The sequence below is a fragment of the Oryza sativa genome, chromosome 11 (assembly GCF_034140825.1).
Source record: "Oryza sativa Japonica Group chromosome 11, ASM3414082v1".
Taxonomy (NCBI): Eukaryota; Viridiplantae; Streptophyta; class Magnoliopsida; order Poales; family Poaceae; genus Oryza; species Oryza sativa.
The window spans coordinates 23,241,349-23,266,683 of NC_089045.1; the positions used below are offsets into that span (position 1 = coordinate 23,241,349).

Sequence of the window (25,335 nt, forward strand, 5' to 3'; positions counted from 1 at the left end):
CGGCCGGTATCCCGGGACAGGCAGGCCAGGATTGAGCCCCAAGCAACAAGATCTAGACCGGGTGCGCCACACACAAAGGGGTGAGACCACCCGTGTACTAGTCCAGTGCCATGGCATCTCGACTAACGGGCACCGACCCGTGTAGTCTTCATTTGCCTAGACATCTCGATTACCGAGCCGCAGCTCGTGTAGCCTTCATTTGCCTCAGAGATATCCATCGTCGCAACGACTTCATCCATCTCTATCCGTGTCCTTTTGTTCAGGACTAAACTGAGCACCGAGTTAAGCCTTACCCATTAGACATGTGGTTAGTACGGTAGTGCTTTGCAACAGAGGCCCGAAGACCGGTCCTTACAGTGGCCGAGGTGCTACTAGCAAAACCCTGTACCTCGAGCCCAGCCTAAAACCATTTTGGGAGTTTTGAATAGAGGGGGGGGGAGGTGTGTGTTCAATTCCATCACAAGCCAACCATTCCACAGTGTCCAAATGATATGAGCATCCCCAAAGTCTAAAGTTATAAAACCACCTAATGTTGCCTAATTATTCAGCGAAGCATCTACCTAAATTCATACTAGTGGAACCATGAATAGAGTACCCACTAGTTGGGGTTTTATTTTCCTAGGGTGAACAAGGTAATAATAAACAATAGCAATAATAATAAGGTCATAACAAAGGTAAATAGGCATGGCTAAATAAAACAGTGATAACGCGGGAATTTAAATAAAGCGATAATGCATTAATTTAAATCAAAATAATTTTATAAACTGGGATTCAATATGCTCAAGGATGATGTGACTTGCCTTGCTCAGAGAGAACGGCCTTCCGAACCTTCGGCGACGACCGCAAACCACGCTTCGAGATCCTCCGGAACGACAGAAGCTACGCGAAGCACACAAGCAAAGCTACAAGCCTATAAAGAAGCAATAACAATACATAAAAAGAAAGCACACGGTTCTTTAGGTTATAACAAACATTAGGAGACTTGAACGGGTCGATTCAGAGTTCGTATGACCAAGATATGATCATCCGAAGTTTAATGCTGTTATATGGAGATTTGCGGATTATTGTAATTAGGTTTTGCAACTATAAAACATGTGTAAGCGCTAGCCTGGAAAAGACAGGAAGGCTGCACTGTTGACATGCGGACCCCACATGTCAACCTAAGGGACCACGGTGGACCGAGTACACAGAGACGGTCCACGGGTCGACGGAAGCGGATCCCGTGTGTCAACCGAGGCGAGTGGCCGACAAACGGACTCCACTAGACACCACCCGGGCTGCTCACGTGGAAACCACGCGGCTACCGAGCGGGCACACTAACACGGTCACCACACGCACAAGCGAACGACTACCGACACCGATACACGGGTACCGGGGCCGACAACCGCACAACAGGCACAGGCGACACCGAAAGGACGAGGACGGGGCAGCGAGGGAGAGGGATCCTTACCACCACGCGACGAGGCGTGGGAACGACAACGACGAACGGGCGCGGCGGAGGCGGTCGGGAACGACGGAGACGAACGGCGAGGGGACGACTTCGGCGGCGATCCTTGGACGAAGGCGAGACACGGCCGGCGCAGGGCTTGACGACGCGGAGGCGAGGACGAAGACGACGACGGGGCTGCAGCGGCACACTTGACAGACGCGGACGACGGACGAGAACGGCTTGACGGAGGGACGAATGCCACGACGACCGGGAACGACGAGAGGACGACAACGATGACGACCGGGGCCGGCGAGGAGGCAACGAGGGCAGCCGGCAATGGCTGCACGGAGACGAGGACGGCGTGGAACACGCCGCTGCGATGCCGACGACGGAGGCGGCGCCGCGAGACGACGAGCCGGCGAGGAGGAACGATGACGACGACGACGAACACCGGCGGGGTTCGGTCGAAGGGGAGGCGAGGCCGAGGGCAACCTTGCCGCTGCGAGGCCGGAGGTGGAGATGGCGACGTCGGCCGGCGCACTGGCACGGCGGAAGGGGCGGCCGGAGTGGGTGCCGACGAGGCCGAGGGAGAGACGGCGCGGGCGACGGCGTTCCGGCGAAATACGGGCGACGCCGTGGCTTGGCCGGGGAAGAGGATGGCGTTCCGGTGCCGGGAGAGGTGGTGGCGACGTCGGCCGGCGCACAGGGGACGCGGCAGAGGTGGCTGGAGGCAGTACAGTGGCGGCAACGCCACTGTTTTGCCGGCGAGGACACGTCTCCGGTGATTTCCCCGCGAAACGGAGGGCTGACCGGGGGAGAGGAGGCGGCTGCGAGGCCGAGGGCGGCGACGGCGCGACCGGATGGTGCTCGGGCGAGGAGGGAGAGGCGGCTGGATGCTGGCCGGCGCCGGAGAGAGAGAAGGAGAAGGCGGGGAGAGGTGATGCGGCCACGGGGGAGCTCGGGAAGGGGCCAAAACGAGAGAACGCATGGAGGGGGTTCCATTTTATAGGGGAGGAGAGGGAGCCGGGCACGGGAGTGGTGGGAACGGCGGCGGAAAAGGCGGCCGGCGGCCATGGAAGGTGGCCGGGAAAGGCGCGGCCGTTCCCGACGATTGGGGGCGCCATTCAAGGGGGAAAACGGGGGAAATCAAAGAGGAAGGAATGGGGATTAATTCCCCCCAATCAATTTGGAAAGAATGGCATTGATTCGCGTGGATTTGAGGGAGGAAGAAACTAGGGTTCACGGGAGAGAGAGAGAGAAGCTGGGCGGGAGGAGGACGACGACCGGGCGGTGGGACCCACGCGGGGCGCGTGGTCAGCGCGCGTGGGCGCGCGCGTGACGGGCGCGTGCGGCGCGGCCTGGGGAGGCTCGGCTGGGCCGGGACACGGCCCAGGTGGGAGGGGAGAGGAGGGAGTGGGCCGGGAAGGAGAGGAGGGAGGGGCGGCCTGAGAAAGGAAGGGAGGGGGAGGGAGCTGGGCCGAGGGGAGAGGAGGCCCGAGAGAGAAGGGGAAAAAGGAGGGATGAGGGAAAGACTTTGGGCCAAACTCGGCCCAAAGGAGGAAGGGGGATTATTTTTAGTTTTTCTTTTTAATAAACTCCGATAATTGTTTTTGTTGCTTAATAATTATTTCCAGTGCTCTGAAAATTCAAGTAAAATTTGAGGGCTCCGTTTAGACCAAGGAGAATTTAACAAAAATTCTCCGGGCCACATTCGAATTTTTCTTGTACGTATTTTAGTGTTTGCCAATTTCTTTTCGAATTTTAATTAATTCTATTATTCCTTTTAGAAAATGAATTTTATTTCGGGATGAATTTATCAGGACGTGACAGGCGGCGCGCCCGCGCCCCTATGGTCGCCGGCGGCGGCCATAGGCACGGCGGAGCGGCGGCCGAGAGAAGGGAGGGAAAGGAGGAAACGAGGCGACGGTCCACGGCTCACCCTAGGTCGACGGCGACGACGAAAAAGGCGGCCGGAGCGGAGGAAGGCAGCGGCGCGGCTCGGGTCGACGGGGTCGACGGCGTTCCGGCGGTCGGCGAGCGAAACGGAGGGGTGGACGAGGTCGGCGAGGATGCGGCGGAGCCGAAGGAGGCGGCGCCGAGGCGGGAGATGGTCCGGGGCGACGACGGCGGCGGACCGGAGCTCGGCGGCGACGGCGGAGAGAGAGAACGACGGCGCGAGCTCGATTCCGACGGGGAGAGAGGGCGACGAGTGGCGGAAACGGAGGTGGGGAGCTCGGGGAGGGTTTATATAGGGTTGGGAGTGAGAGAGGGCGGCCGGACGAGGGGGAAACGAGCGCGGAAGATCCGGCCGCCATTGATGGCGCCGGCGAGGTTAGGGGAGAGGTTTCCAAACGAATCCGAGGGAGAGAGGGAGGGAAAAATGGGGGGAAAGGGGGAGGGGATCCCGGGGAATAATTCCCACCACTTTAATGCACGCGGGGATGGCGGGATGCGGCGGAATCGGCGGCGGCGGCGGCGCTTGGCGCGGGCGGGGCGGCGGGAGCGGCGGGAGGAAGGGGATGACGGGTGGGCCCCACCCGTCAGCGAGGGTGGCGGGCGGGCCCGCCCGTCAGCGGCGCGCGCGCGGGGAGAGGCCGGATGGGCCGCGGGGAGAGGAGAGAGAGGGGGAGGGAGCTGGGCCGGGCCGGCCCAAGAGGGAGAGGGGGAGGGAAAGGGAACTTTTTAGGGTTTTTCTTTTTATAAAACCTTTTTAACTTTGTTTATTTCTTCTTAATTATTATTTGTGCTCTGAAAATTCCACTAAAATTTATTTACGCATTTTAGGCTTTTAGGAAATATACAAAAATCCTCCAAGCCCTATTTGACTTTTAACTTTGCACATTTTAATTTTTGAAGGCTTTCACATGGATTTTAATTATTCTAGGCATAATTTAGAGGATGTATTTTAGAGTCGTTTTGGGACGCGACAAACCTACCCCCCTTAAACGGAATCTCGACCCCGAGATTCGGAAGAACTGGCGAAGAGATCGGGATGGGCTGCCTTCAGCTCGTCTTCACGCTCCCAAGTAGCTTCTTCTTCGGTGTGGTTGCTCCATTGGACCTTGCAAAAACGGATTACCCGATTCCTGGTCCTGCGCTCCATGGTGTCCAGGATTTTCACTGGTCTTTCTACGTAGGTCAAGTCTTCGCGGACTTCAATTTGCTCTGAATCGGCCTGCTCGGATGGCACTCGAAGACATTTCTTGAGTTGTGACACATGGAACACATCATGCACGTTGCCCAAGGAGGCGGGCAGCTCCAATTGGTAAGCGACTTCCCCGCGTCGAGCAATGATACGGAAAGGACCCACATACCGAGGTGCAAGCTTCCCTTTCGTCTGAAACCTGTGTACACCTCGCAATGGCGTGACCCGAAGGTACACAAAATCGTCCACTGCGAATTCCAGGTTACGGCGTCGGTTATCTGCATAACTCTTCTGCCGAGACTGTGCCACCTTAAGATTATCCCGAATGGTTCTGACTTTAGCTTCAGCTTCTCTCAGGATATCTGTCCCGAACACTTGGCTTTCCCCAACTTGGTCCCACAATAGCGGTGTCCGACATTTGCGTCCATACAACGCTTCATAGGGTGCCATTTGTATGCTGGCTTGGTAGCTGTTATTGTAGGAAAACTCGGCATAGGGGAGACTCTTATCCCAGGTCTTCCCGAAATCTAGGACACATGCGCGAAGCATATCTTCTAGGATCTGATTTAGACGCTCGGTTTGACCATCTGCTTGCGGGTGATACGCGGTGCTGAAATTTAATCGGGTACCCAACTCTTATTGGAGCTTCTTCCAGAAGTGAGAGGTGAACTGGCTTCCCCGATCAGATACAATTTTCTTGGAGACGCCATGCAGACTTACGATCCTGGCGAAATAGAGTTCAGCTAGTTTGTTCCCTCCATAGGTGGTCTTCACAGGAATAAACCGAGCTACCTTGGTTAGTCGGTCCACAACTACCCATATAGAATCATATCCGCCTTGGGTTTTTGGAAGTCCAGTGATGAAATCCATCCCAATTTCATCCCATTTCCATTCTGGTACTTGGAGAGGTTGGAGAAGTCCGGCCGGTCGTTGGTGCTCTGCCTTGACACGCTGGCACACATCACAAAGGGCTACGAACTCTGCAATCTCCCGCTTCATACTAACCTATCAGTATTTCTCTTTCAAGTCCAGGTACATCTTCGTACTGCTAGGGTGGATGGAATAAGGACTTTCGTGAGCTTCCTGAAGTATCAACTGTTTAAGTTCTCTATCGTTGGGAACGCATACCCGATTTCCGTTCCATAGGGTTCCGTGTTCATCTTCTGTGAAACCAGCGGCTTTACCCTGTTTCATATTCTTGAGGAGTCCACGCATATCCGGATCATTCTTCTGAGCCTCGCGGATTTGATCGAGCAAGGTAGGCTTGGCTTCCAGCGTAGCCAAGAATCCACGACCAACTATGCTTAGGTTCAGGGCTTCCATCTGTTGATTAAGTTCCGGTGGAATGCCACGGACGCCAAGAGTGTTGCAATGGCTTTTTCGACTTAGAGCGTCGGCAACCACATTGGCCTTACCAGGATGATAGTGAATTCCCACATCATAATCCTTGATGAGTTCTAACCATCTTCTCTGCCAAAGATTCAGATCCGACTGGGTGAAGATGTATTTCAAACTTTTATGATCGGTATATATTTCGCAGCGATTCCCAATGAGATAGTGTCGCCAGATCTTTAGAGCATGAACTACAGCGGCTAACTCCAAATCATGGGTAGGGTAGTTGCCTTCATGGGGCCGTAACTGGCGTGAGGCATAGGCTACCACATGACCTTCCTGCATGAGCACGCACCCCAATCCTTGGCGCGAAGCGTCACAGTACACCATGAAGTCTTTGCGAGTATCCGGTAAGGTTAAAACTGGCGAGGAAACCAGCTTTTCCTTGAGCGTCTGGAACGCTTTCTCACACTGCGGACTCCATACAAATTTTTCTTCCTTCTTCAACAACTGTGTCATGGGTCGAGCGATTTTGGAGAAGTTCTCGATGAACCTCCGGTAGTATCCTGCCAAACCCAGAAAGCTGCGAACCTGAGTAACTGTCTTGGGTTGCTTCCAATCAGTGACAGCGGTCACTGTTTCGGGGTCCACAGCAACTCCTTTAGCAGATATCACGTGCCCTAAGAATTTGACTTCGGACAACCAGAACTCACACTTGCTAAGCTTGGCATACAATTGATGTTCCCGCAACTTTCCCAACACCGGACGGAGATGGTGCTGATGGTCTTCCTTTGATTGTGAGTACACCAGAATGTCGTAGATGAAGACCACAACAAACTTATCCAAGTATTCCATGAACACTTTGTTCATTAAGTTCATGAAGAAAGCAGGAGCATTCGTAAGACCGAACGACATCACCGTGAATTCATACAGTCCGTATCGCGTGGTGAATGCAGTCTTCGGGATATCTTCTTCACGGATGCGCAACTAGTGATAACCGGAACGAAGATCAATCTTGGAGAATACCGCGGCACCTTTAAGCTGGTCAAACAGATCATCGATCCGAGGAAGAGGGTACTTGTTTTTGATAGTAACTTCATTGAGAGCTCGGTAGTCAACACACATCCTCTTTGTCTTGTCTTTATTCTCCACAAAAATTACGGGAGCACCCCAGGGGGAAGTGCTCGGCCGTATGTACCCCTTCTCTTTTAACTCTTCCAACTGTTTCTTGACTTCGACCAGTTCATTTGCTGCCATACGGTAGTGTCGTTTGTACAGAGGAGTTGTTCCTGGAGCAAGATCTATCCGGAACTCAATCTCTCGCTTGGGCGGCATACCGGGTAGTTCTTCCGGAAACACATCTCCGAACTCACTGACGATAGGGGTTCCCGACAGTCCTATCTGATGAAGTTCTGAATTGCCGACAGTGATTGAGGGTGCAAAGAAAACAACCGGTTGTTCCGGCCCTCGGTACAGAGTGACAGTGCGTCTTGCACAATCCACTACTCCTTGGAATTGAGCCAACCAATTCATCCCAAGGATCACATCCAAGTTCTTGGTGTCTAGAAGAATCAGATCCGAGGGAAACGGAATTCCCTGAATTTCTATAGGAACGGCAGGGCTATAAAACTTCGCTGTCATAACCCCTCCAGGGGTGGTGATGAGCATAGGGTTCCTAAGCCTTTCTACCCCCAACTGATTTCTCCCCACGAATGGCACAGATATAAACGAGTGGGAAGCTCCAGAGTCGAACAAAATGGTAGCAGGGATGGAATGGATGAGGAACGTACCAACGATGACGTCTGGAGTTGTCAGCACATCCTCGGCAGTCACGTGGTTCACACGACCCCGAATGACGTCCTTACTACCGTTGTTGGAGCGGGGCGGCGCTTGGCCTTGCTGGCGCCTCGGCTTTGGGCATTTATCCGCAAAGTGCCCAGGCTCGAAGCAGTTGAAGCACAGACGCTGCTGACCTTGAACGTCCCTGCGGCCTTGACCAGGCTACACGGCTGGCGTAGGAGGACGGGGCGCACGAGTCCCTTGCTGACTCTGCTGTTGCTGCGGCTGTGGGACGCGCACCACGAATTGAGGTCGGGGCGCGGAGCGAGGTTGCTGCTGCTGTTGCTGCTGCGAGGACGATCCCCCTGGATAGGGGTTGGTGTAGCGGACCCTTTGGTTAGCCCTCTGTTGGTTGCGGAAATTCGCCAAGTGACGCTTGTGCGACTCCAGTTCCTTGTGCTTGGCTTCCAAGCGGATGCTCTTGTCCACCAGGCGTTGGAAATCCGGATAGTCCCCGGAGACCAGACGTACGGACAGCTCAGGGTCCATTCCCACCAAGAACTTCTCTTGCTTCTCCTCATCTTCCCGAACATCCTCCGGGGCGTACCGGGCCAGGTTGTTAAACTCATGCAAATACTCCATCACGGAGCGGTTGCCTTGCTTCAATTCCCGGAATTCCCTCTTCTTAAGAGCCATGACTCCGGCGGGCACATGGGTTCTCTGGAAAGCGGCGGTGAAGCGGGCCCAGGTGATAGGCTGCCCCTCGGGCTGCGTAGCCTGGAAGTGGTCCCACCATAGAGATGCGGGCCCCTGCAGCTGGTGGGTGGCAAAGATGACTTTCTCCTCATCATTGCACTGCACAGTGTCTAACTTCTTCCCCACGGCGTGCAACCAATCCAACGCATCCACGGGGTTGTTGGTGCTAGAGAAGGTAGGTGGGCGGATGCGGAGGAACTCGGCGAGCTTAGAGTGTTGTGGGGGTGGTGGTGGAGGTGGAGCATTATGCTGTGGTGGATTTTGGATGTGGTAGAGGAAAGCAGCCATCATGTTGGCTTGCTGGACGAGGATTTGGGTGAGGATGGCGTTGGTGTCTGGTGGTGGTGGTGGAGGCGGAGGAGGAGGTGGAGGTGGGCTGCCATGGTCGTTGAGGTTGCTGCCTTCGGGTTGGCTGCCTTCACCGGTAGCAGCGGTTCTCCTGGTTGTCACCATCTGAAAACCCCACACGGAACCAGCAAACAGAGAGAGCTGACAATTAAAACTAACCACCCACGACTACCATAATTCTTGAATTTAATACTGCTATTAAATTGGTTCATTAAGGTTCAAGTTGCTTAAACAAATAAAATAAAGACAGGCTCCGACATAGTTATACCACACACCGGCATAACCATGCCCCGAACGACTCCAACAGGAAGACAAACGAGAAAGAACACACGCGCAAGCCTACTAACTGCTCGTCTACTTCTGCGACGGGCCAGGGCGGAAGGTGAGCAGCAGCGCATCCTCCGTGCTGCCAACGCCGGAGGCTTCCCCCTCCTGAGGAACCACGAGCACGGGCTCGGCACGAGGGGTCTCCACGAAGCAGGTCCACGCTAGGGACTGACGAATAAGCTCGGGCCTGGAGGTACTCTTGCGGGCGGTGATCTTCTGGCTACGGCAGACGCGGCGGCGCTTGGGACGGCAGACCTCTCCCTGGGCGATCCTGAGCTGACAGAGCTGCGCCTCCAGCGCGTCCAGATCCTTTTTCAGCTGCAGATTCTCCTGACGCAGCTCCAGGATCTTCATGTTGTTCTCGACCATCCCACGGCGCACCATCTGGTGGAAGTCGATACGGGCCGCGTCGTACGCCTCCACCATGCGCGCCAGGTGCATGATGGTAGCGTCATCCTCCGAGCTAGCATCCCCGAAGGTGGCGTAGTCGCGGGCTCCTCCGCGGCGAGGGTGGTAGCGGTAGGGCGAGTGCTGCAACTCGTCCGGGTAGCGCTGCTGAAGAGTGCCGATGGCGAGGAGTGCGGCATTCTGGCAAGCGGCGGAGAAGGAATCTCCACCCGCGGTGACTGCCAACGAAGTCCTCTCGGGTGAGCCAGAGAGGATCACTGCAGTGACCTCCCAAGCAGCGTGGGGCTCTGCATCGTCACCCTCCTGCTCCGGGAGCGGCTTGCCCTGGTAGTCCACTCCATGTGGATACCCCAAGACAACGCACATGCCCCGCAGCTCCAAAACGAAGCCAGTCAAGTCCAGACCACGACGGTTGATGCTGCCGGCCATCTACAAACAAAAACAAAATAGAAAAGCAACATTTTCAAGATTAGATTTTGGCGATAAATGAAGCAGCAGGACAGAGAAAGACTAGAGGATTTTCACAAGTAAGAAAGGATTTTTATTTCGAAAATATCACTAAGGCTTGGGATCTACGGCTCGTCCTAGGGTCAAGGGGGCTCTGATACCAACTTGTCACGACCGGAAATAACCCAACGGGCGTTCCTTACGTGCGTGTATTATTCCTTGTCCCAGGAGGCAAGGTACACCAAAAGTTGATACAACTCAGAGTATAACAAGCGGAAGCGTAAATAGTTAATTATTACATGGGCAACGAAGGCCCAGCACACACGAAGACAACGAAAAACAGCGGAAGACTATGGCGACGATCACAGGCGCTTGACGGCAGGCACGAGCTAGACACCAAAGCCTTCATCTTCGAGGGGCTCCTCTTCTGGGTTTGGGAAAAAATTGAGCAAGACTGAGTACAGCCACCGTACTCAACAAGACACACCCACAAGTGCAGCATAAATGTAAAGGAGTACAACGGAGTTATAGTATAGGGGTTAGGAGTTGCAGTAAATAGCATTAAAAGACACTTAGTTGCTCAAAGCTATTTTGTGAACACGATCCTAGAGCTATACAATATTATTAATCAAGGCCGTGAACCCACACAAGCCTGCCTTAACCCAAGGCCTATGATGATTCAGACCGAACTGGCAACCCGACCCTGGGTCCCAGCTCGTCCCAAGCCAACCCAGGCCAACCATTCCACATTTTAGTTGTTAAGCAGGTTTTAAGAATTAAAACACTAACTTGGGTACATTGCTCGGCTTGCCCATAACCGAGGGCGCGGCTATTCGAATAGATTATACTCTGATCAGAGGTGTATATCTTTACCCACAAGACACATCTTCCTCACGTGTAACCACGTGCCATATACCACCACGGTATACGAACGGAAGACGTGACATAGTTTCCAACCCATCCTAGCCATAGACAAGAGTACCGACCCAACCCCACCTACGGCCGGAACCCTTGGGACAGGTAGGCAGGACTGAGCCCCTAGCAGCAGGACACCCGCCCTGTGCCATGACATCTCGACTACCGGGCCGCAGCTCGAGTAGCCTTCATTTGTCCTAGAGATGTCCATCGAACCCCCGACTTCGTCCACCTCCATCCGTGTACTTTTGTTTATAACCAGACTGAGCCACAAACTAAGCCTTACCCACTAGACATGTGGAAGTACGGTAGTGCTTTGCAACAGAGGCCCGAAGACCGGTCCTTATATGGCCGAGGTGCTACTATCAAAACCATGCACCCCGAGCCCAGCCTAAAACCATTTTGAGGATTTTGAATAGAGGGGGAGGTGTGAATCCAATTCCACAACAATCCAACCATTCCATAGTGTCCAAGTGATATGAATATTACCACAGTCTAGAGTTATAAAACCACCTAATGTTGCCTAATTAATCAGTGAAGCATCTACCTAAAATCATACTAGTGATACCACGAGTAGAGTGTCCACTAGTTGGGGTTTCGTTTATTCTAGGGTGAGCAAAGAAATAATAACAATAACAATAATAAGGTCATAACAAAGGTAAATAGGCATGGCTAATTAAAACAATGATAACACGGGAATTTAAATAAAGCGATAATGCATTAATTTAAATCAAATTAATTTTATAAACTGGGATTCAATATGCTCAAGGATGATGTGACTTGCCTTGCTCGCTTTCCCAAACACCGGCTTCAACTTCCACGAAGAGCGGATCTTCCGAAGCTGCAGCGTCTACACGACCAACGGAAAAGAAAAGGCTTTTACTCTAACAAACTCCATATAACAAGCAGGAACAAAGCACAAAAATGGGTTCTTGACTTCTTAAGGAAAAATTAGAGACTTGAACGGTCCAATTCCGAGTTCAAATGGCCAAGTTATGGCCATTTGAAGTTTATATGCTCTTTAATTGAATATTTGCGAATTTCTTCATTTAAATTTTAATTTAAAATTGGATTTATTGCGTCAGCCAAGGGGAGGGGCGCGCGGACCGGGTCCACGGGAGTGGGGCCCACGCGGCAGCCTCACGGTCCACGGTGGACCGGGTGCACGCGGCTCACACCGACCGGCGCCGTGGGCCCCACGCGTCAGCCGCACCCGAGGGCGCGGGCGGCTGACGGCCGGGCCCCACGCGGCAGCCGCTCGGTGCGCCCGAAGGCGGCCACGGCGGCGCGGCCGGCGGGAGGCGGCGCGCCCGCGCCCCTATGGACGCCGGCGGCGGCCATAGGCACGGCGGAGCGGCGGCCGAGAGAGGGGAGGGAAAGGGGGAAACGAGGCGACGGTCCACGGCTCACCCTAGGTCGACGGCGACGACGAAAAAGGCGGCCGGAGCGGAGGAAGGCGGCGACGCGGCTCGGGTCGACGGGGTCGACGGCGTTCCGGCGGTCGGCGAGCGAAACGGAGGGGTGGACGAGGTCGGCGAGGATGCGGCGGAGCCGAAGGAGGCGGCGCCGAGGCGGGAGATGGTCCGGGGCGACGACGGCGGCGGACCGGAGCTCGGCGGCGACAGCGGAGAGAGAGAACGACGGCGCGACCCGCCGTCGCCGGACCATCTCCCCCTCTATTCAAAATCCTCTCCGCCGTCGCCGGACCATCTCCCGCCTCGGCGCCGCCTCCTTCGGCTTCGCCGCGTCCTCGCCGACCCCGTCCACCCCTCCGTTTCGCTCGCCGACCGCCGGAACGCCGTCGACCCCATCGACCCGAGCTGCGCCGCCGCCTTCCTCCGCTCCGGTCGCCGTTTCCGTCATCGCCGTCGACTCGGGGTGAGCCGTGGACCGCCGCGTCGTTTCCCCCTTTCCCTCCCCTCTCTCGGCCGCTGCTCCGCCGTGCCGGTGGTCGCCAGCGGCGACCATCGGGGCGCGGGCGCTGCCTCCCGCCGGCCGCGCCGCCGTGGCTGCCTTCGGGCGCACCGAGCGGCTGCCGCGTGGGGCCCGGCCGTCAGCCGCCCGCGCCCTCGGGTGCGGCTGACGCGTGGGGCCCACGGCGCCGGTCGGTGTGAGCCGCGTGCACCCAGTCCACCGTGGACCGTGAGGCTGCCGCGTGGGCCCCACTCCCGTGGACCCGGTCCGCGCGCCCCTCCCCTCGGCTGACGCAATAAATTCAATTTTAAATTAAAATTTAAATGAAGAAATTCGCAAATATTCATTTAAAGAGCATATAAACTTCAAATGGCTATAACTTGGCCATTTGAACTCGGAATTGGACCGTTCAAGTCTCTAATTTTTCCTTAAGAAGTCAAGAACCCATTTTTGTGCTTTGTTCCTACTTGTTATATGGAGTTTATTAGAGTAAAAGCCTTTTCTTTTCCGTTGGTCGTGTAGACACTGCAGCTTCGGAGGATCCGCTCTTCGTGGAAGTTGAAGCCGGCGTTTAGGAAAGCGAGCAAGGCAAGTCACATCATTCTTTGAACATATTGGATCCCATTTTGTGAAATTACTTTGATTTAAATTATTGCATTATCGCTTTATTTAAATTCCCGCGTTATCACTGTTTTATTTAGCCGTGCCTATTTACCTTTGTTATGACCTTATTATTGTTATTGTTATTATTTCTTTGTTCACCCTAGAATAAACAAAACCCCAACTAGTGGACACTCTACCTGTGGTATCACTAGTATGATTTTAGGTAGATGCTTCGCTGATTAATTAGGCAACATTAGGTGGTTTTATAACTCTAGACTGTGGTAATATTCATATCACTTGGATACTATGGAATTGTTGGATTGTTGCGGAATTGGATTCACACCTCCCCCTCTATTCAAAATCCTCAAAATGGTTTTAGGCTGGGCTCGTGGTGCATGGTTTTGATAGTAGCACCTCGGCCATATAAGGATCGGTCTTCGGGCCTCTGTTGCAAAGCACTACCGTACTTCCACATGTCTAGTGGGTAAGGCTTAGTTTGTGGCTCAGTCTGGTTATAAACAAAAGTACACGGATGGAGATGGACGAAGTCGGGGGTTCGATGGACATCTCTAGGACAAATGAAGGCTACACGAGCTGCGGCCCGGTAGTCGAGATGTCATGGCACAGGGCGGGTGTCCTGCTGCTAGGGGGCTCAATCCTGCCTGCCTGTCCCGGGGGTTCCGGCCGTAGGTGGGGTTGGGTCGGTACTCTTGTCTATGGCTAGGATGGGTTGGAAACTATGTCACGTCTTCCGTTCGTATACCGTGGTGGTATGTGGCACGTGGTTACACGTGAGGAAGATGTGTCTTGTGGGTAAAGATGTACACCTCTGATCAGAGTATAATCTATTCGAATAGCCGCGCCCTCGGTTATGGGCAAGCCGAGCAATGTACCCAAGTTAGTGTTTTAATTCTTAAAACTTGCTTAACAACTAAAATGAGGAATGGTTGGCCTTTGTTGGCTTGGGACGAGCTGGGACCCAGGGTCGGGTTGCCAGTTCGGTCTGAATCATCATAGGCCTTGGGTTAAGGCAGGTTCGTGTGGGTTCACGGCCTTGATTAATAATATTGTATAGCTCTAGAATCGTGTTTACAAAATAGCTTTGAGCAACTAAGTGTCTTTTAATGCTATTTACTGCAACTCCTAACCCCTATACTATAACTCCGTTGTACTCCTTTACATTTATGCTGCACTTGTGGGTGTGTCTTGTTGAGTATGGTGGTTGTACTCAGTCTTGCTCAATTTTTCCCAAACCCAGAAGAGGAGCCCCTGGAAGATGAAGGCTTTGGTGTCTAGCTCGTGCCTGCCGTCAAGCGCCTGTGGTCGTCGCCTTAGTCTTCCGCTGTTTTTCGTTGTCTTTGTGTGTGCTGGGCCTTCGTTGCCCGTGTAATAATTATCTATTTACGCTTCCGCTTGTTAAACTCTGAGTTGTATCAACTTTTGGTGTACCTTGCCTCCTGGGACAAGGAATAATACACGCACGTAAGGAACGCCCGTGGGGTTATTTCCGGTCGTGACAGACGGGGAGAGAGGGCGACGAGTGGCGGAAACGGAGGTGGGGAGCTCGGGGAGGGTTTATATAGGGTTGGGAGTGAGAGAGGGCGGCCGGACGAGGGGGAAACGAGCGCGGAAGATCCGGCCGCCATTGATGGCGCCGGCGAGGTTAGGGGAGAGGTTTCCAAACGAATCCGAGGGAGAGAGGGAGGGAAAAATGGGGGGAAAGGGGGAGGGGATCCCGGGGAATAATTCCCCCCACTTTAATGCACGCGGGGATGGCGGGATGCGGCGGAATCGGCGGCGGCGGCGGCGCATGGCGCGGGCGGGGCGGCGGGAGCGGCGGGAGGAAGGGGATGATGGGTGGGCCCCACCCGTCAGCGAGGGTGGCGGGCGGGCCCGCCCGTCAGCGGCGCGCGTGCGGGGAGAGGCTGGATGGGCCGCGGGGAGAGGAGAGAGAGGGGGAGGGAGCTGGGCCGGGCCGGCCCAAGAGGGAGAGGGGGAGGGAAAGGGAACTTTTAGGGTTTTTCTTTTTATAAAACCTTTTTAACTTTGTTTATTTCTTCTTAATTATTATTTGTGCTCTAAAAATTCCACTAAAATTTATTTACGCATTTTAGGCTTTTAGGAAATATACAAAAATCCTCCAAGCCCTATTTGATTTTTAACTTTGCACATTTTAATTTTTGAAGGCTTTCACATGGATTTTAATTATTCTAGGCATAATTTAGAGGATGTATTTTAGAGTCGTTTTGGGACGCGACAGATTCCCATGAGACAGTGCCTCTCCTTGTCTTGAGCGGTTGAGAGACAGAACAACAATTAGAACACTAATCACCCAATCTTTATTCAACTTTTATTCCGGAGGTTTTCAAATGATTTTGCAAAAGAAATCCAAGTTCCTCAAATGATTCACTTGATCTCTCCAAGTGTATTAATAAGAATTCCTCACCAGTTTGCCTTTTTATTCCTATTCTAAGGTTGATATGTGGAGTTTGGTAGGGATCAAATATGGCATACTTGCATTCACATTTATTACTAAGTCAAAAACTTAAACTAAAATAGATGACTAAACATACTCAAGATCAAGATCGTGCAAAGTGTGTGTGTGATATATGGTGGAAATGAAATGTGGAAAATAAAGAAAATGCTTCTCTTTTGTGCTTTCTTCCTTCTCCAAAATCCTTCTTTTATAATTAAGGAGAAGGCATGGCTATACATTATTCTCTTCTTTTCTTTTTTTCAACATCATGCTCATGCTTAAGAGAGCATGACTTTATTATTTTCATAACCATGCCGTTCGCGGAAGAACCAGGAACGGTGCACTGCTCTGAGTTGAGTTATGTGAGGGGTCTTGTCACAACTACACAAATGGTGACATGTTCAGTATGGGCACATGATGACATGGTGACATATTATGGAGTTGTGTCTTGTGGGTAAATTTGTGCACCTCTGGCCACAGTAAAACTATTCGAATAGCCGTGCCCGCGGTTATGGGTGGGTCTAACAATGTTTTTCGTGATTAGTTCAACACTACTCATTAATAATAATAATGTGATAATTAATGATAGTTAATTTAACTCCTGGTTTGGAATGATTAATTCCTAGTTTAGAGGTTTGATCTGTATGACCGGGGTTGGCTGTTCAGGTTTGGTTGAGCCTGGGGAGCATTGGAGTGTTGTTTACTGTTGATTAATATTGATAATTAATTACTCTATGGTTTTATAGTTCTTAAATGTTTCGCTAAATGCTGCTTTTGCATATGAGCTCTATTATGCTATTCTTTTGTATCCCCGTGCTTTTGCATATTTGTTTTGTGGCTTGCGGAGTATTCATGTACTCACCTTGCAATAATCAATCAAACCTCAGTTGAAAAAACGTTGCGAAGGATAAGACGTTTGGCTTATATCCCAGTTGAGCTGCCCGTGGGAGTGGATCTGAAGCTTCGCTAGATTTATTTTTCCGCTGCAGTTTTCTTTGTGGTGAGGACTAATTGTCTCTTATGTAAGTATTTATCGCTTTAGTTATTTTGATGAATCTGTATATTAAATTGTCAGGTGTATACCTCGGTTGATTTCTGAATGAGGATTTTATGCACAAATTAGTTCGAAAATTACTAGTGAATTACTGGGCGTGACAATATCCACCTATTTGTTGCATATCAACAAAATGAGTATAAGAAAATTTCAAAAAAAAATTGACAAGATAGATTCATATGTAATATGTCACCCCACAAACATGCAAGATTTCTACAAGTTGTAACAAATCAATCTCTGATTAATGTATGCATATTCATAGTTAAATTTATTATTTTTGTTCTAACTTATAAAAGTTGAATTTGAACTTGCATTTGTATATTATATATCAATATTTCTTGTCAACTTTTTTGAGATTTTTTATGATTATTTAGTTAACATGCAATAAATTGGTGAATATCCACCCGAGTAATTAAAACCCATCTCCGTCGTAGGCTCGGAGCCTGCAGCTAGCGGAGAAGACCAAGGCCGCTCGGACGAGGAGGAAGAGAGGCAGCAACTGCCGGCTAGCTTATGGTTAAAAAAATGAAAGAATGCATTATATTCAAGGCGGCTTAACTGTAGGAATATTCGGTTTGATCAAGCGCACAGGGATGAATGGCCGGAAGACTCTCGTGAATGTTATCTCATATCAAAATATAATATATATAGCACTTGCGAGTACATGTGAATGAACGAACTGCGATATAAATGTACTGTAATCAGTCTCCAAGTATAGGAGTACATATAATTGATTTGAGAACTTAATCGATTATCAAAAAAAAAACTTGGAATGGACGCATGCAGTATTTGTCTGCAATATGATGAGTGATGACGACCATGTTCCCTGTCGTACGTAGTAGTAGGTCAATTAATTAATTAGCGTTTTGGCGGCGGAGGCGGAGGGAGGACGTAGTATTGGGCGAGTGTCTCTGCGCAATCCATGAGCGCCCAGATGGCATGAAACTTGTCGGCGATGGCGGCCTCATCGGCGGTGGAAGTCTTGTCGGGGCAGCCGCTCTTGCATAGTGGGGGAGCGGCGCCCGATTCGAACTTGTTGCGGAGGAAGCTCTGGACTTTCGGGTACCTCTCGACATCGATATCCGCGGGGAGCCCGGACATGGCCTTGGACACGTCGTCGAGGCTGGCGGCGCAGGATGCGAGACACTTGGGGAGCTCATCACCGCCCTTCTTTGCGGCGGCGGCGGCGAGCAACGGATCGGCCAGGGCCTTGGCCTCGGCGCTCCGGTTGGCTATGACGTGAGAGAGCAGCAAGGCTAAATCAACCTGGCCGGAGAGCTTGAATTTTAGATCCGGGATGGTGGCCATCACCCTCCTACATGGCCTGTGCTCCCTCGCATACATGCAGATTTCGTAGTAGAGGTCCGGAAGTTCCGAGTCCTCCACACGGTACCGAATGTTCTGATCCTCCTCCAACACCCGGCCGTGCTCGGAGGCTGCCGCAGCAGAGACGAATACTGCAGCAAGGAAGACAAGGAAAAAGAACAACGTAGAGCAATTAGGCGTGAATGAAGCCATGGTCGTTAATTAGAATCAAGCTGTTTTCCTCTACGCCACGATATCTCTGCATGGTATTTATATATCTATATATATTAGTATAACAAGTGACCTCCTTAATTAGGCTCTGTCTAACCGGAGGACTTCACAAGTATGGCTGCGAATACCCTCCCTACATTCTTTTTCCTTGTTTAGAGTTCTCTATTTATACAATGGTACACAGCTATGGCGCCCATTAATTAATGGAAACTGACTGTTTTTTCTTCAGACCACAACCCACAATGCTGAATCATCGTTGTGAATATATGTTATCAATATGGGATTTCACCAATTAGTAATACTAGTCATCAGCCCGTGCATTGCACGGGCTTTTATATGGGGGCATATTCTTTTATATATATAGTAAATATTTAATTGTAGGCTAAATATGTTGGTTATTTTCTAAATTACCTACTCAAGGTAAACATAATTTTACAATTATTAATTCGAAATTAAATTAACAAATATTACAACCATCGTCCATAAAATCTGAATTTGCTTCTTTCATTAGAGAATTAGCTTGTCGGTAGATTGAGAATAGGCCAGGCGCCGGGATATAGCAAAGCAGCTTAGCCATCTAGCTAACGCCTGGCGACATCAATCAATACTAGCCGTACATAAGTCGCGTCTTGCACGACTCTATTAATACCTGTCTGAGAAGTGTGTTTTATGTGTCGGGCATAGGTGCCCAATTATCAAGTTTTTCTTGGCAGATAGAACTGAACTTTAATTAAAAGTTTAATCCGGAAAAAAGCCAAACAATATAAACCACCAATGACAGACGGGAGTAAATTATTATATGATAAAGTAATAATGTGTTCTTGCTTTCACGAAAATCAACACTTGAAAACTTGACCAATAAATGAACTAAAAATATCCGTGCTTAGTGTTATGCATGCATGTAGTATTATTATATTAGATTTTAAAATATTTTCTTATGATGTGGATTTAATTCTTTGTTCTTGATAATATTATGAAAGAAAACAACAATCAAAATATAATGTTAAAGACCATGTAGAAACAATAATACTAAATATATTTTTTAGAACGAAGGGGATATTTACTTACCAAAATTGTATGAAAGATATTTGCATATGCATGTAAAACATGCATCCTTTCCATTTTTACCCTATAACCAGAGTATTTCAACGCACTATCCTCACGCTGGCAGGAGGACTGGAGGACTGGAACGACGAGGGAGACTTTGCGAACCCTCGTAGAGCCCTGTGAAAACTCTTTCCTTTTACTCTACTTTTACCGAGTCTCTTTTACTTACTACCCTTTGATTTGGAGGAAACATAGGAATTTTAAAGAATTTCATAGAACTATTATTGGGAGCGCTGCGCGCTCCTATATTCCAAGCGCCAAACGTGTATCAGCCAGGCCCACCTCACCCCATGTTCGATCATCCCACTCCCACTCCCACCGTTATCGGAGTAACAATTTACTTCGATAAAATCAACTTCTCTGGTTACGATCCGCACTTTCCGTCATCCCACTCCTACCGTTATCGGAGTAAACGATTTACTTCGATAATAAAAACAACTTCCCTTTCGATCCCACCCCACGTCCCACATCGTGCTCCCACCATTAATGGAATATATAGCAGAAATAGAGTAGTTTTTATCGGAGTAAATCATTGGAAAAAATGATTTACTCCGATAAAAACTACTCTATTTCTGCTATTATTCTATTTTTCCCGTACCCAACCAACCACTCTCGCCCCCACTTCATTTTTTCCTTTTTTTTTCTAGATTTGAATCGATCCACCATCCCAGCCCACAGATCGGCGACGCACCATGGAGGAGGACAACGACACCGTGGCGGTTGATGGCGGTGGCCGGCGAGCAGTGGCCGGCGGCGCTTGAGGCGAAGGCACTGCTTTAGGCCTCGCTGCCGCAGCATCTGCTTCAGATCGATGCTGAAGAGACGTCTGGCCCATGGCGAACAAGGTGGACGTCATGGGGACGGTGAGTTCTCTCAGCAATTCCTAATGAGATTCTTGATTTCTCGCAAGAATTGTATACAATCTATGATTAATTAAATTCTATATCCTTCTTGATTCTATGCAGTCTGACTTCGATTGGGTTGAGCACTCAGCTTGGCGTGCTTCTCTATTCTCCCTTGCATGGCGGAGATCATGTTTGTGATGGTCAATCGATTTGGTAACATCGGCAAGAAACTGTGATTTGTTTCATCACCTCTGTCGTTGCCCAGTTTATGACAGTGAGGCGGTGACAACGGCAACGGCGACCTCCATCTTTAGCTCCGTCGCCGGATCCGGCTCCTACCGAGGTCGTAGAGGCCAGACTTGGTGCTGCCTCGGCTCCAGCCTGCATCTCTACCGCTTTGTCTTCTTGCTCTCACTACCAGGACAAAAACTCCATTCAGCCGTCACGAGGAACTGGCGATGGCGTGTATTGATGTGTTTGTGTGTAAAATTTTTATTCTTGTGCTTTTACTATGATGTGCATGTAAAATCTTTATTTTTTGTCCCGTGATTTAGGATGGAGTGATTCAATGTATAAGTAAAAAATTGATTCACGTGTTATTTGGGGCAAACTAATTAGGCCCCAGTAACTCCCTCCTTATTTATTTTTCCTTTTTTTCTTGCTTGATGCACTCACTATAAGAAATCATCAACCAAGGCTGGCAATAATGCAATTACTACAAGTTAATGCACCATCAATTTTCATTTACATCGACAGTAATACGAATACTACATGATTTGATCAACCAATGTTATTCATAATCCAACTACTACAAGCACATGCACATTTATGTCAACAGTAACTCGATTACTACAAGATTTTACCAAGCATGGTTGTCGTTAATCCAATTACTGCAGGTACATGCACCATCAATTTTTATTTATATCAACGGTTATTCGTTTACTACAAGATTTGGTCTCAGTTTGTTGCACACCATATCGTAACTACCTCGATTGGAAACAGAGATAAACCAATTACAACGATTATTTTCATCCGACCACCAATTTTACGGATCTGTAATTGATTTACCCCGAATTCAAATAGAACTAATCTACACAGATCGAACGTGGCAACCGAACACCAGTTTCTGTGGACTCTGGACATGATGTGCGGTGCTCGAAACAATATTCCGTGCTCTTGCGCTCGGAATAGCGCTATCTTTAAACAAAGGATTAAATTCTATCATATCCTTTAAAATGCTTCTGAAATGGACAAACGTATAGAGAATTTGGAGACAATTTAGTAAGTGCTTTAACATCTTAGAAATTATCCTTTGAATGAATCTTTATCTCTCGTCTGATTCCTGCGGTCCAATCAAATAATGGTCATTCCTGTGTTTAGCAATCGTCTGTTTTGCACTTACATTCCTATCAGAATCTTGTGTTTTTTTATTCCTTTGTTTTTCCATTCCTGCGATTCAAAGGAGCTCTTAGATTCATTCTTGATTTAATAGTTGGGATTAAATCTGTCTTAGATCTGACGGCTTATAATTGCGTATTGGCGTGGTGCATTCTAGTGGTAAGAAGTATTATCTTTTCACTACTTTTAGATATCTTGTGGCTAGGCAAATGATCACACTACACCATATCCTCACCCCTTTGACTGCATACCTGTGATGGGCATAAGTGTTGGTCAGTGATGAGGGTTACCTTTGACGGGTTCTACGGGATGCCGTCATTAGTGAGCCATCCGGCTATAGCCCGTCACAGGTATCTACTCACTTGTGAATGCAACCCGTTTACGGTCGAGAATGCAACCCGTCAGAGCTGTGACGGGTTGCATTCTCAACCCGTCACAGGTGATTAGATACCTGTGATGGGCCATACAGATTGTGGACCCCCGTTTTCATAACAGGAATCAATTGTGTAAATAGTACCATTTCCCTGGATCAAGTAGTCTGGTACACACGAGTTCATAGCAGAAATACCAAGTGCACATACACGAGATTCTAGTGTGAATTATTACATCATAGGCCCGCAGGCATAGTCATAGAACATAGGACCGAATGGTCCGGAATACATTCCAAAAGCAGAAGTAGATAAGGCAGCGGAGCTAAGGCAGCGGCACACCATTGCCACAGGCAACGACCGTAACTAAGACCTACTGAGCGCCATCGTCTTCATCACCCTCCTGGTAGTAAGCGTAGGGATCCTCCGAAGCTTCATCTCCAACCTCTGATTAAGTTTGTATATTGCAAGGGTGAGTACCAACCGTACTCAGCAAGCCAACACAACAACAATGTACATGATAGCGGGTATTCAAGGAATGGCTATGGTTCTTTTGCGCAAAGCAAGTTTTGTAATTCTTTTCACAAGCCTAAAACCTAGCATAGACTGATCAAATTTTAGTACCAGTGTTCACATTAAACAACGACGGTTCTGTCCACCATCCATTGTGATCCCAAGGATAGCTTCCCGCCATTGAGTCGTCATGGTTTTCTGAGGACGTCCACCTTCCCTCCCACACAAGTTAAGAATTTTGAGTCTAGCCAAGTGTAATACACGTCCCGGTGCTCAATAACCGCAAGCATGGCTATTCGAATAGATTTGGTTTACTCACACTGCAGTGGATGTACACTTTACCCGTACTCCGCGACTGCCCAACACATGAGCCTCGTCCCAACACATGAGACGCGTCACGGCAAAGCTTTTCGATAACCTCGCATTGGCAGTACCCACTCCATGAACTTAAATCCTCATGCACTCTAGGCGTCCATGTTTCTAGCAGTGAGAGGAGTTCTGGCACTCCTGGGAAAGAGACATCTCACACACATATTAAATTATGGTTCAAGTTAAGTTCTCTCTCACACACACTTATGGCAGTCCTACCAATAGCGACACCGATGTAGGAGCACGCCACGTGGCCCTACCTCAACGGCTGCCCCACGGTAGCGCACATGCCTCACTTAGGGGTGAACCATCTATGCAGGGATACTGCCTCTGCTCGGCTATCTAATCCGCTAGGTCTATACCCATTCGAGATGTACGATTGTACGGGGGTCGTTTCATGCTTAACTTCATGGCTCGGTCCTTAATTGACCGGGGACGGTACTAGCCTTTTCCAGATATCACCCAAATCCTCCGTCCGCCCCAGTCGAAAATAGTTGTTTAGTTTTATTTCTCCTTTCACAAATCATGTCATCAATTTCATGGCAATGTGGCGCTCATGTCTGCACATGCCGCATCTCAAGTAGGATGTTCATCATTGCATGCAATTTTATTTGTAAACAGAACAATTTCGCAATTGGGATCAACATGTTCAAAGAATAGTGATGACTTGCCTTGCTCGTAGTCCTGCGGGTCTTGATCCTCGCTCGGATCCGCAACTCCCTTGTGCCCTAAAATTACATGCGAAGAAACGATTTGAATTCAATTAGAATTCAAATAAAAATCCAATAAACTCAAAAAGTCGAACGCGAATCGATCTTTCTATATCGACTACAAAGTTTGCGAAACCACGCTATTCCAATTTTAAGCTCATTCAACCTAAGTCATTTTGCGATTTAAAAGTATCTTCTTTAAAATTCAACGAAAAATACAACTCTTAGTAATTAAATCCGAATATCTACCGCGAATTGATTAGTTATAGAGATTACCAAAAATAATCTATAATTATATAAAATTTTGCAATTCTACGACTACAAATAATCTATAATTAAATTCTAATTATTTTAAATGTTCTAAACCTCCTTAATCTCTCTCTAATTTTCTATTTATTTTTCCATTTCTTTTTCTCTCTTCTTTTCTTTCTTTTTCTCTCTTCTTCTTTTCTTTCTTTTTCTCTCCCTCCCGGCTTCTCCCTTCCCTCTCGGCTCCCTGCCTACCCAGGCGGCAACGGCGACCGAACAAGGGGGGGGGGCGGCTTACCGACGACGGCGGCGGCGACGACGGCGCAAGGCGGGGCGACGCACGGCGCGGCGGCACCAAGCGCGGCGGCACTGCGGCACGAAGGCGGCGGCGCGGTTGAGAGGAAGAGAGGAGAAAAGAGGGGAATGGGGTGGGAAGAAATGGGGAGGGGGTGGAGGTATTTATAGGGAAGAGGGGGAAGAAGGAGAGGGGGGTGGCCGGCTTAATGGCGACGCGACGGCGGCCCACGGGGCTCAGGGTGACGGCGACGAGTGGCGACGCGACGGCGCGGCGGCACGGGGCTCGAGGCGGTGACGCGACGGGCGGGCGGCGCAGCGCGGGGCTTGGTGCGGCTCGGCACGGGGCTCGGCGCGCGGGACGGCGACGGGCGAGCGGCGCGCAGCGACGGCGGCGTGACAGGCGCGCGGCAGGGCAAGGGCGCGGGGCGCGATGTGGCGATGGCGATGGGCGCGCGGCGGCTCGGGGCGCGAGGCGCGCGCGGCAGAGGAGGGGCCAGGGCTAGGGACGCTCTCGAACACCTAGCGTGCAATGAATAGTGCCAGGTCCCATTTAACCCTATTTTAGCCTATTTCCTATATATATTTTATTCTATAAATCCTTATTTTTGCATAAATGAAGTTTACTCTGTTATTCTAACCAATGTATTCACCCTAGATTAATATTACCCATATTTTATTTTTATATAATTTATTTGAATTTTTAATTAGGGCTAATTCTTATTCCATCGCACTTAAATTTGATTGTTACCAATATGGTCGCGATAATATTTTATTTATTTCTTTCCTCACCTAATCTTTATTTTAAATTGTTTTTCAATTATTTATTTAGCCAAATGAATTTTAGGGTTTATTCCTAATTACTTATTCTTTATTCGCGATTAATAAACTACGAAATCAAAATCCAATGAAAAAGGCGAATAAAACCGGCATGATGTAATTTATTTAAAAAGTTTTTGAAGGTCCGTATTTTTAGAGTTTTTTGATTTTGTTGGTCGAATTTTCAGTGTGTT

At 49.6% G+C, this 25,335-nt stretch overlaps 2 protein-coding genes across 2 annotated transcripts; both read right to left on the reverse strand.

The window, feature by feature from the left end:
* Positions 1-799: 799 nt before the first annotated feature.
* On the reverse strand, positions 800-2,750 carry LOC136353879 (vegetative cell wall protein gp1-like). Its single transcript, XM_066305170.1, has 2 exons — positions 1,451-2,750; positions 800-910 (listed from the first exon to the last, which is right to left on the reverse strand). Exons 1-2 carry the CDS (start codon positions 2,551-2,553, stop codon positions 880-882), a joined length of 1,134 nt encoding a protein of 377 aa, XP_066161267.1. The 5' UTR covers positions 2,554-2,750; the 3' UTR covers positions 800-879.
* Positions 2,751-17,531: 14,781 nt separating this feature from the next.
* On the reverse strand, positions 17,532-18,531 carry LOC4350752 (uncharacterized). The gene has a single exon (XM_015761197.3). The coding sequence runs from the start codon at positions 18,449-18,451 to the stop codon at positions 17,792-17,794; it is 660 nt and encodes a 219-aa protein (XP_015616683.1). The 5' UTR covers positions 18,452-18,531; the 3' UTR covers positions 17,532-17,791.
* Positions 18,532-25,335: the final 6,804 nt, after the last annotated feature.

Coding starts and splice junctions, on each gene's coding strand:
- LOC136353879 (XM_066305170.1), bottom strand. CDS start 2,553: ATGGCGCCCCCAATCGTCGGGAACGGCCGCGCCTTTCCCGGCCACCTT. Junction 911..1,450: donor CCACGCCTCGTCGCGTGGTG/GTAAGGATCCCT, acceptor GCTTCTTTATAG/GCTTGTAGCTTTGCTTGTGT.
- LOC4350752 (XM_015761197.3), bottom strand. CDS start 18,451: ATGGCTTCATTCACGCCTAATTGCTCTACGTTGTTCTTTTTCCTTGTC.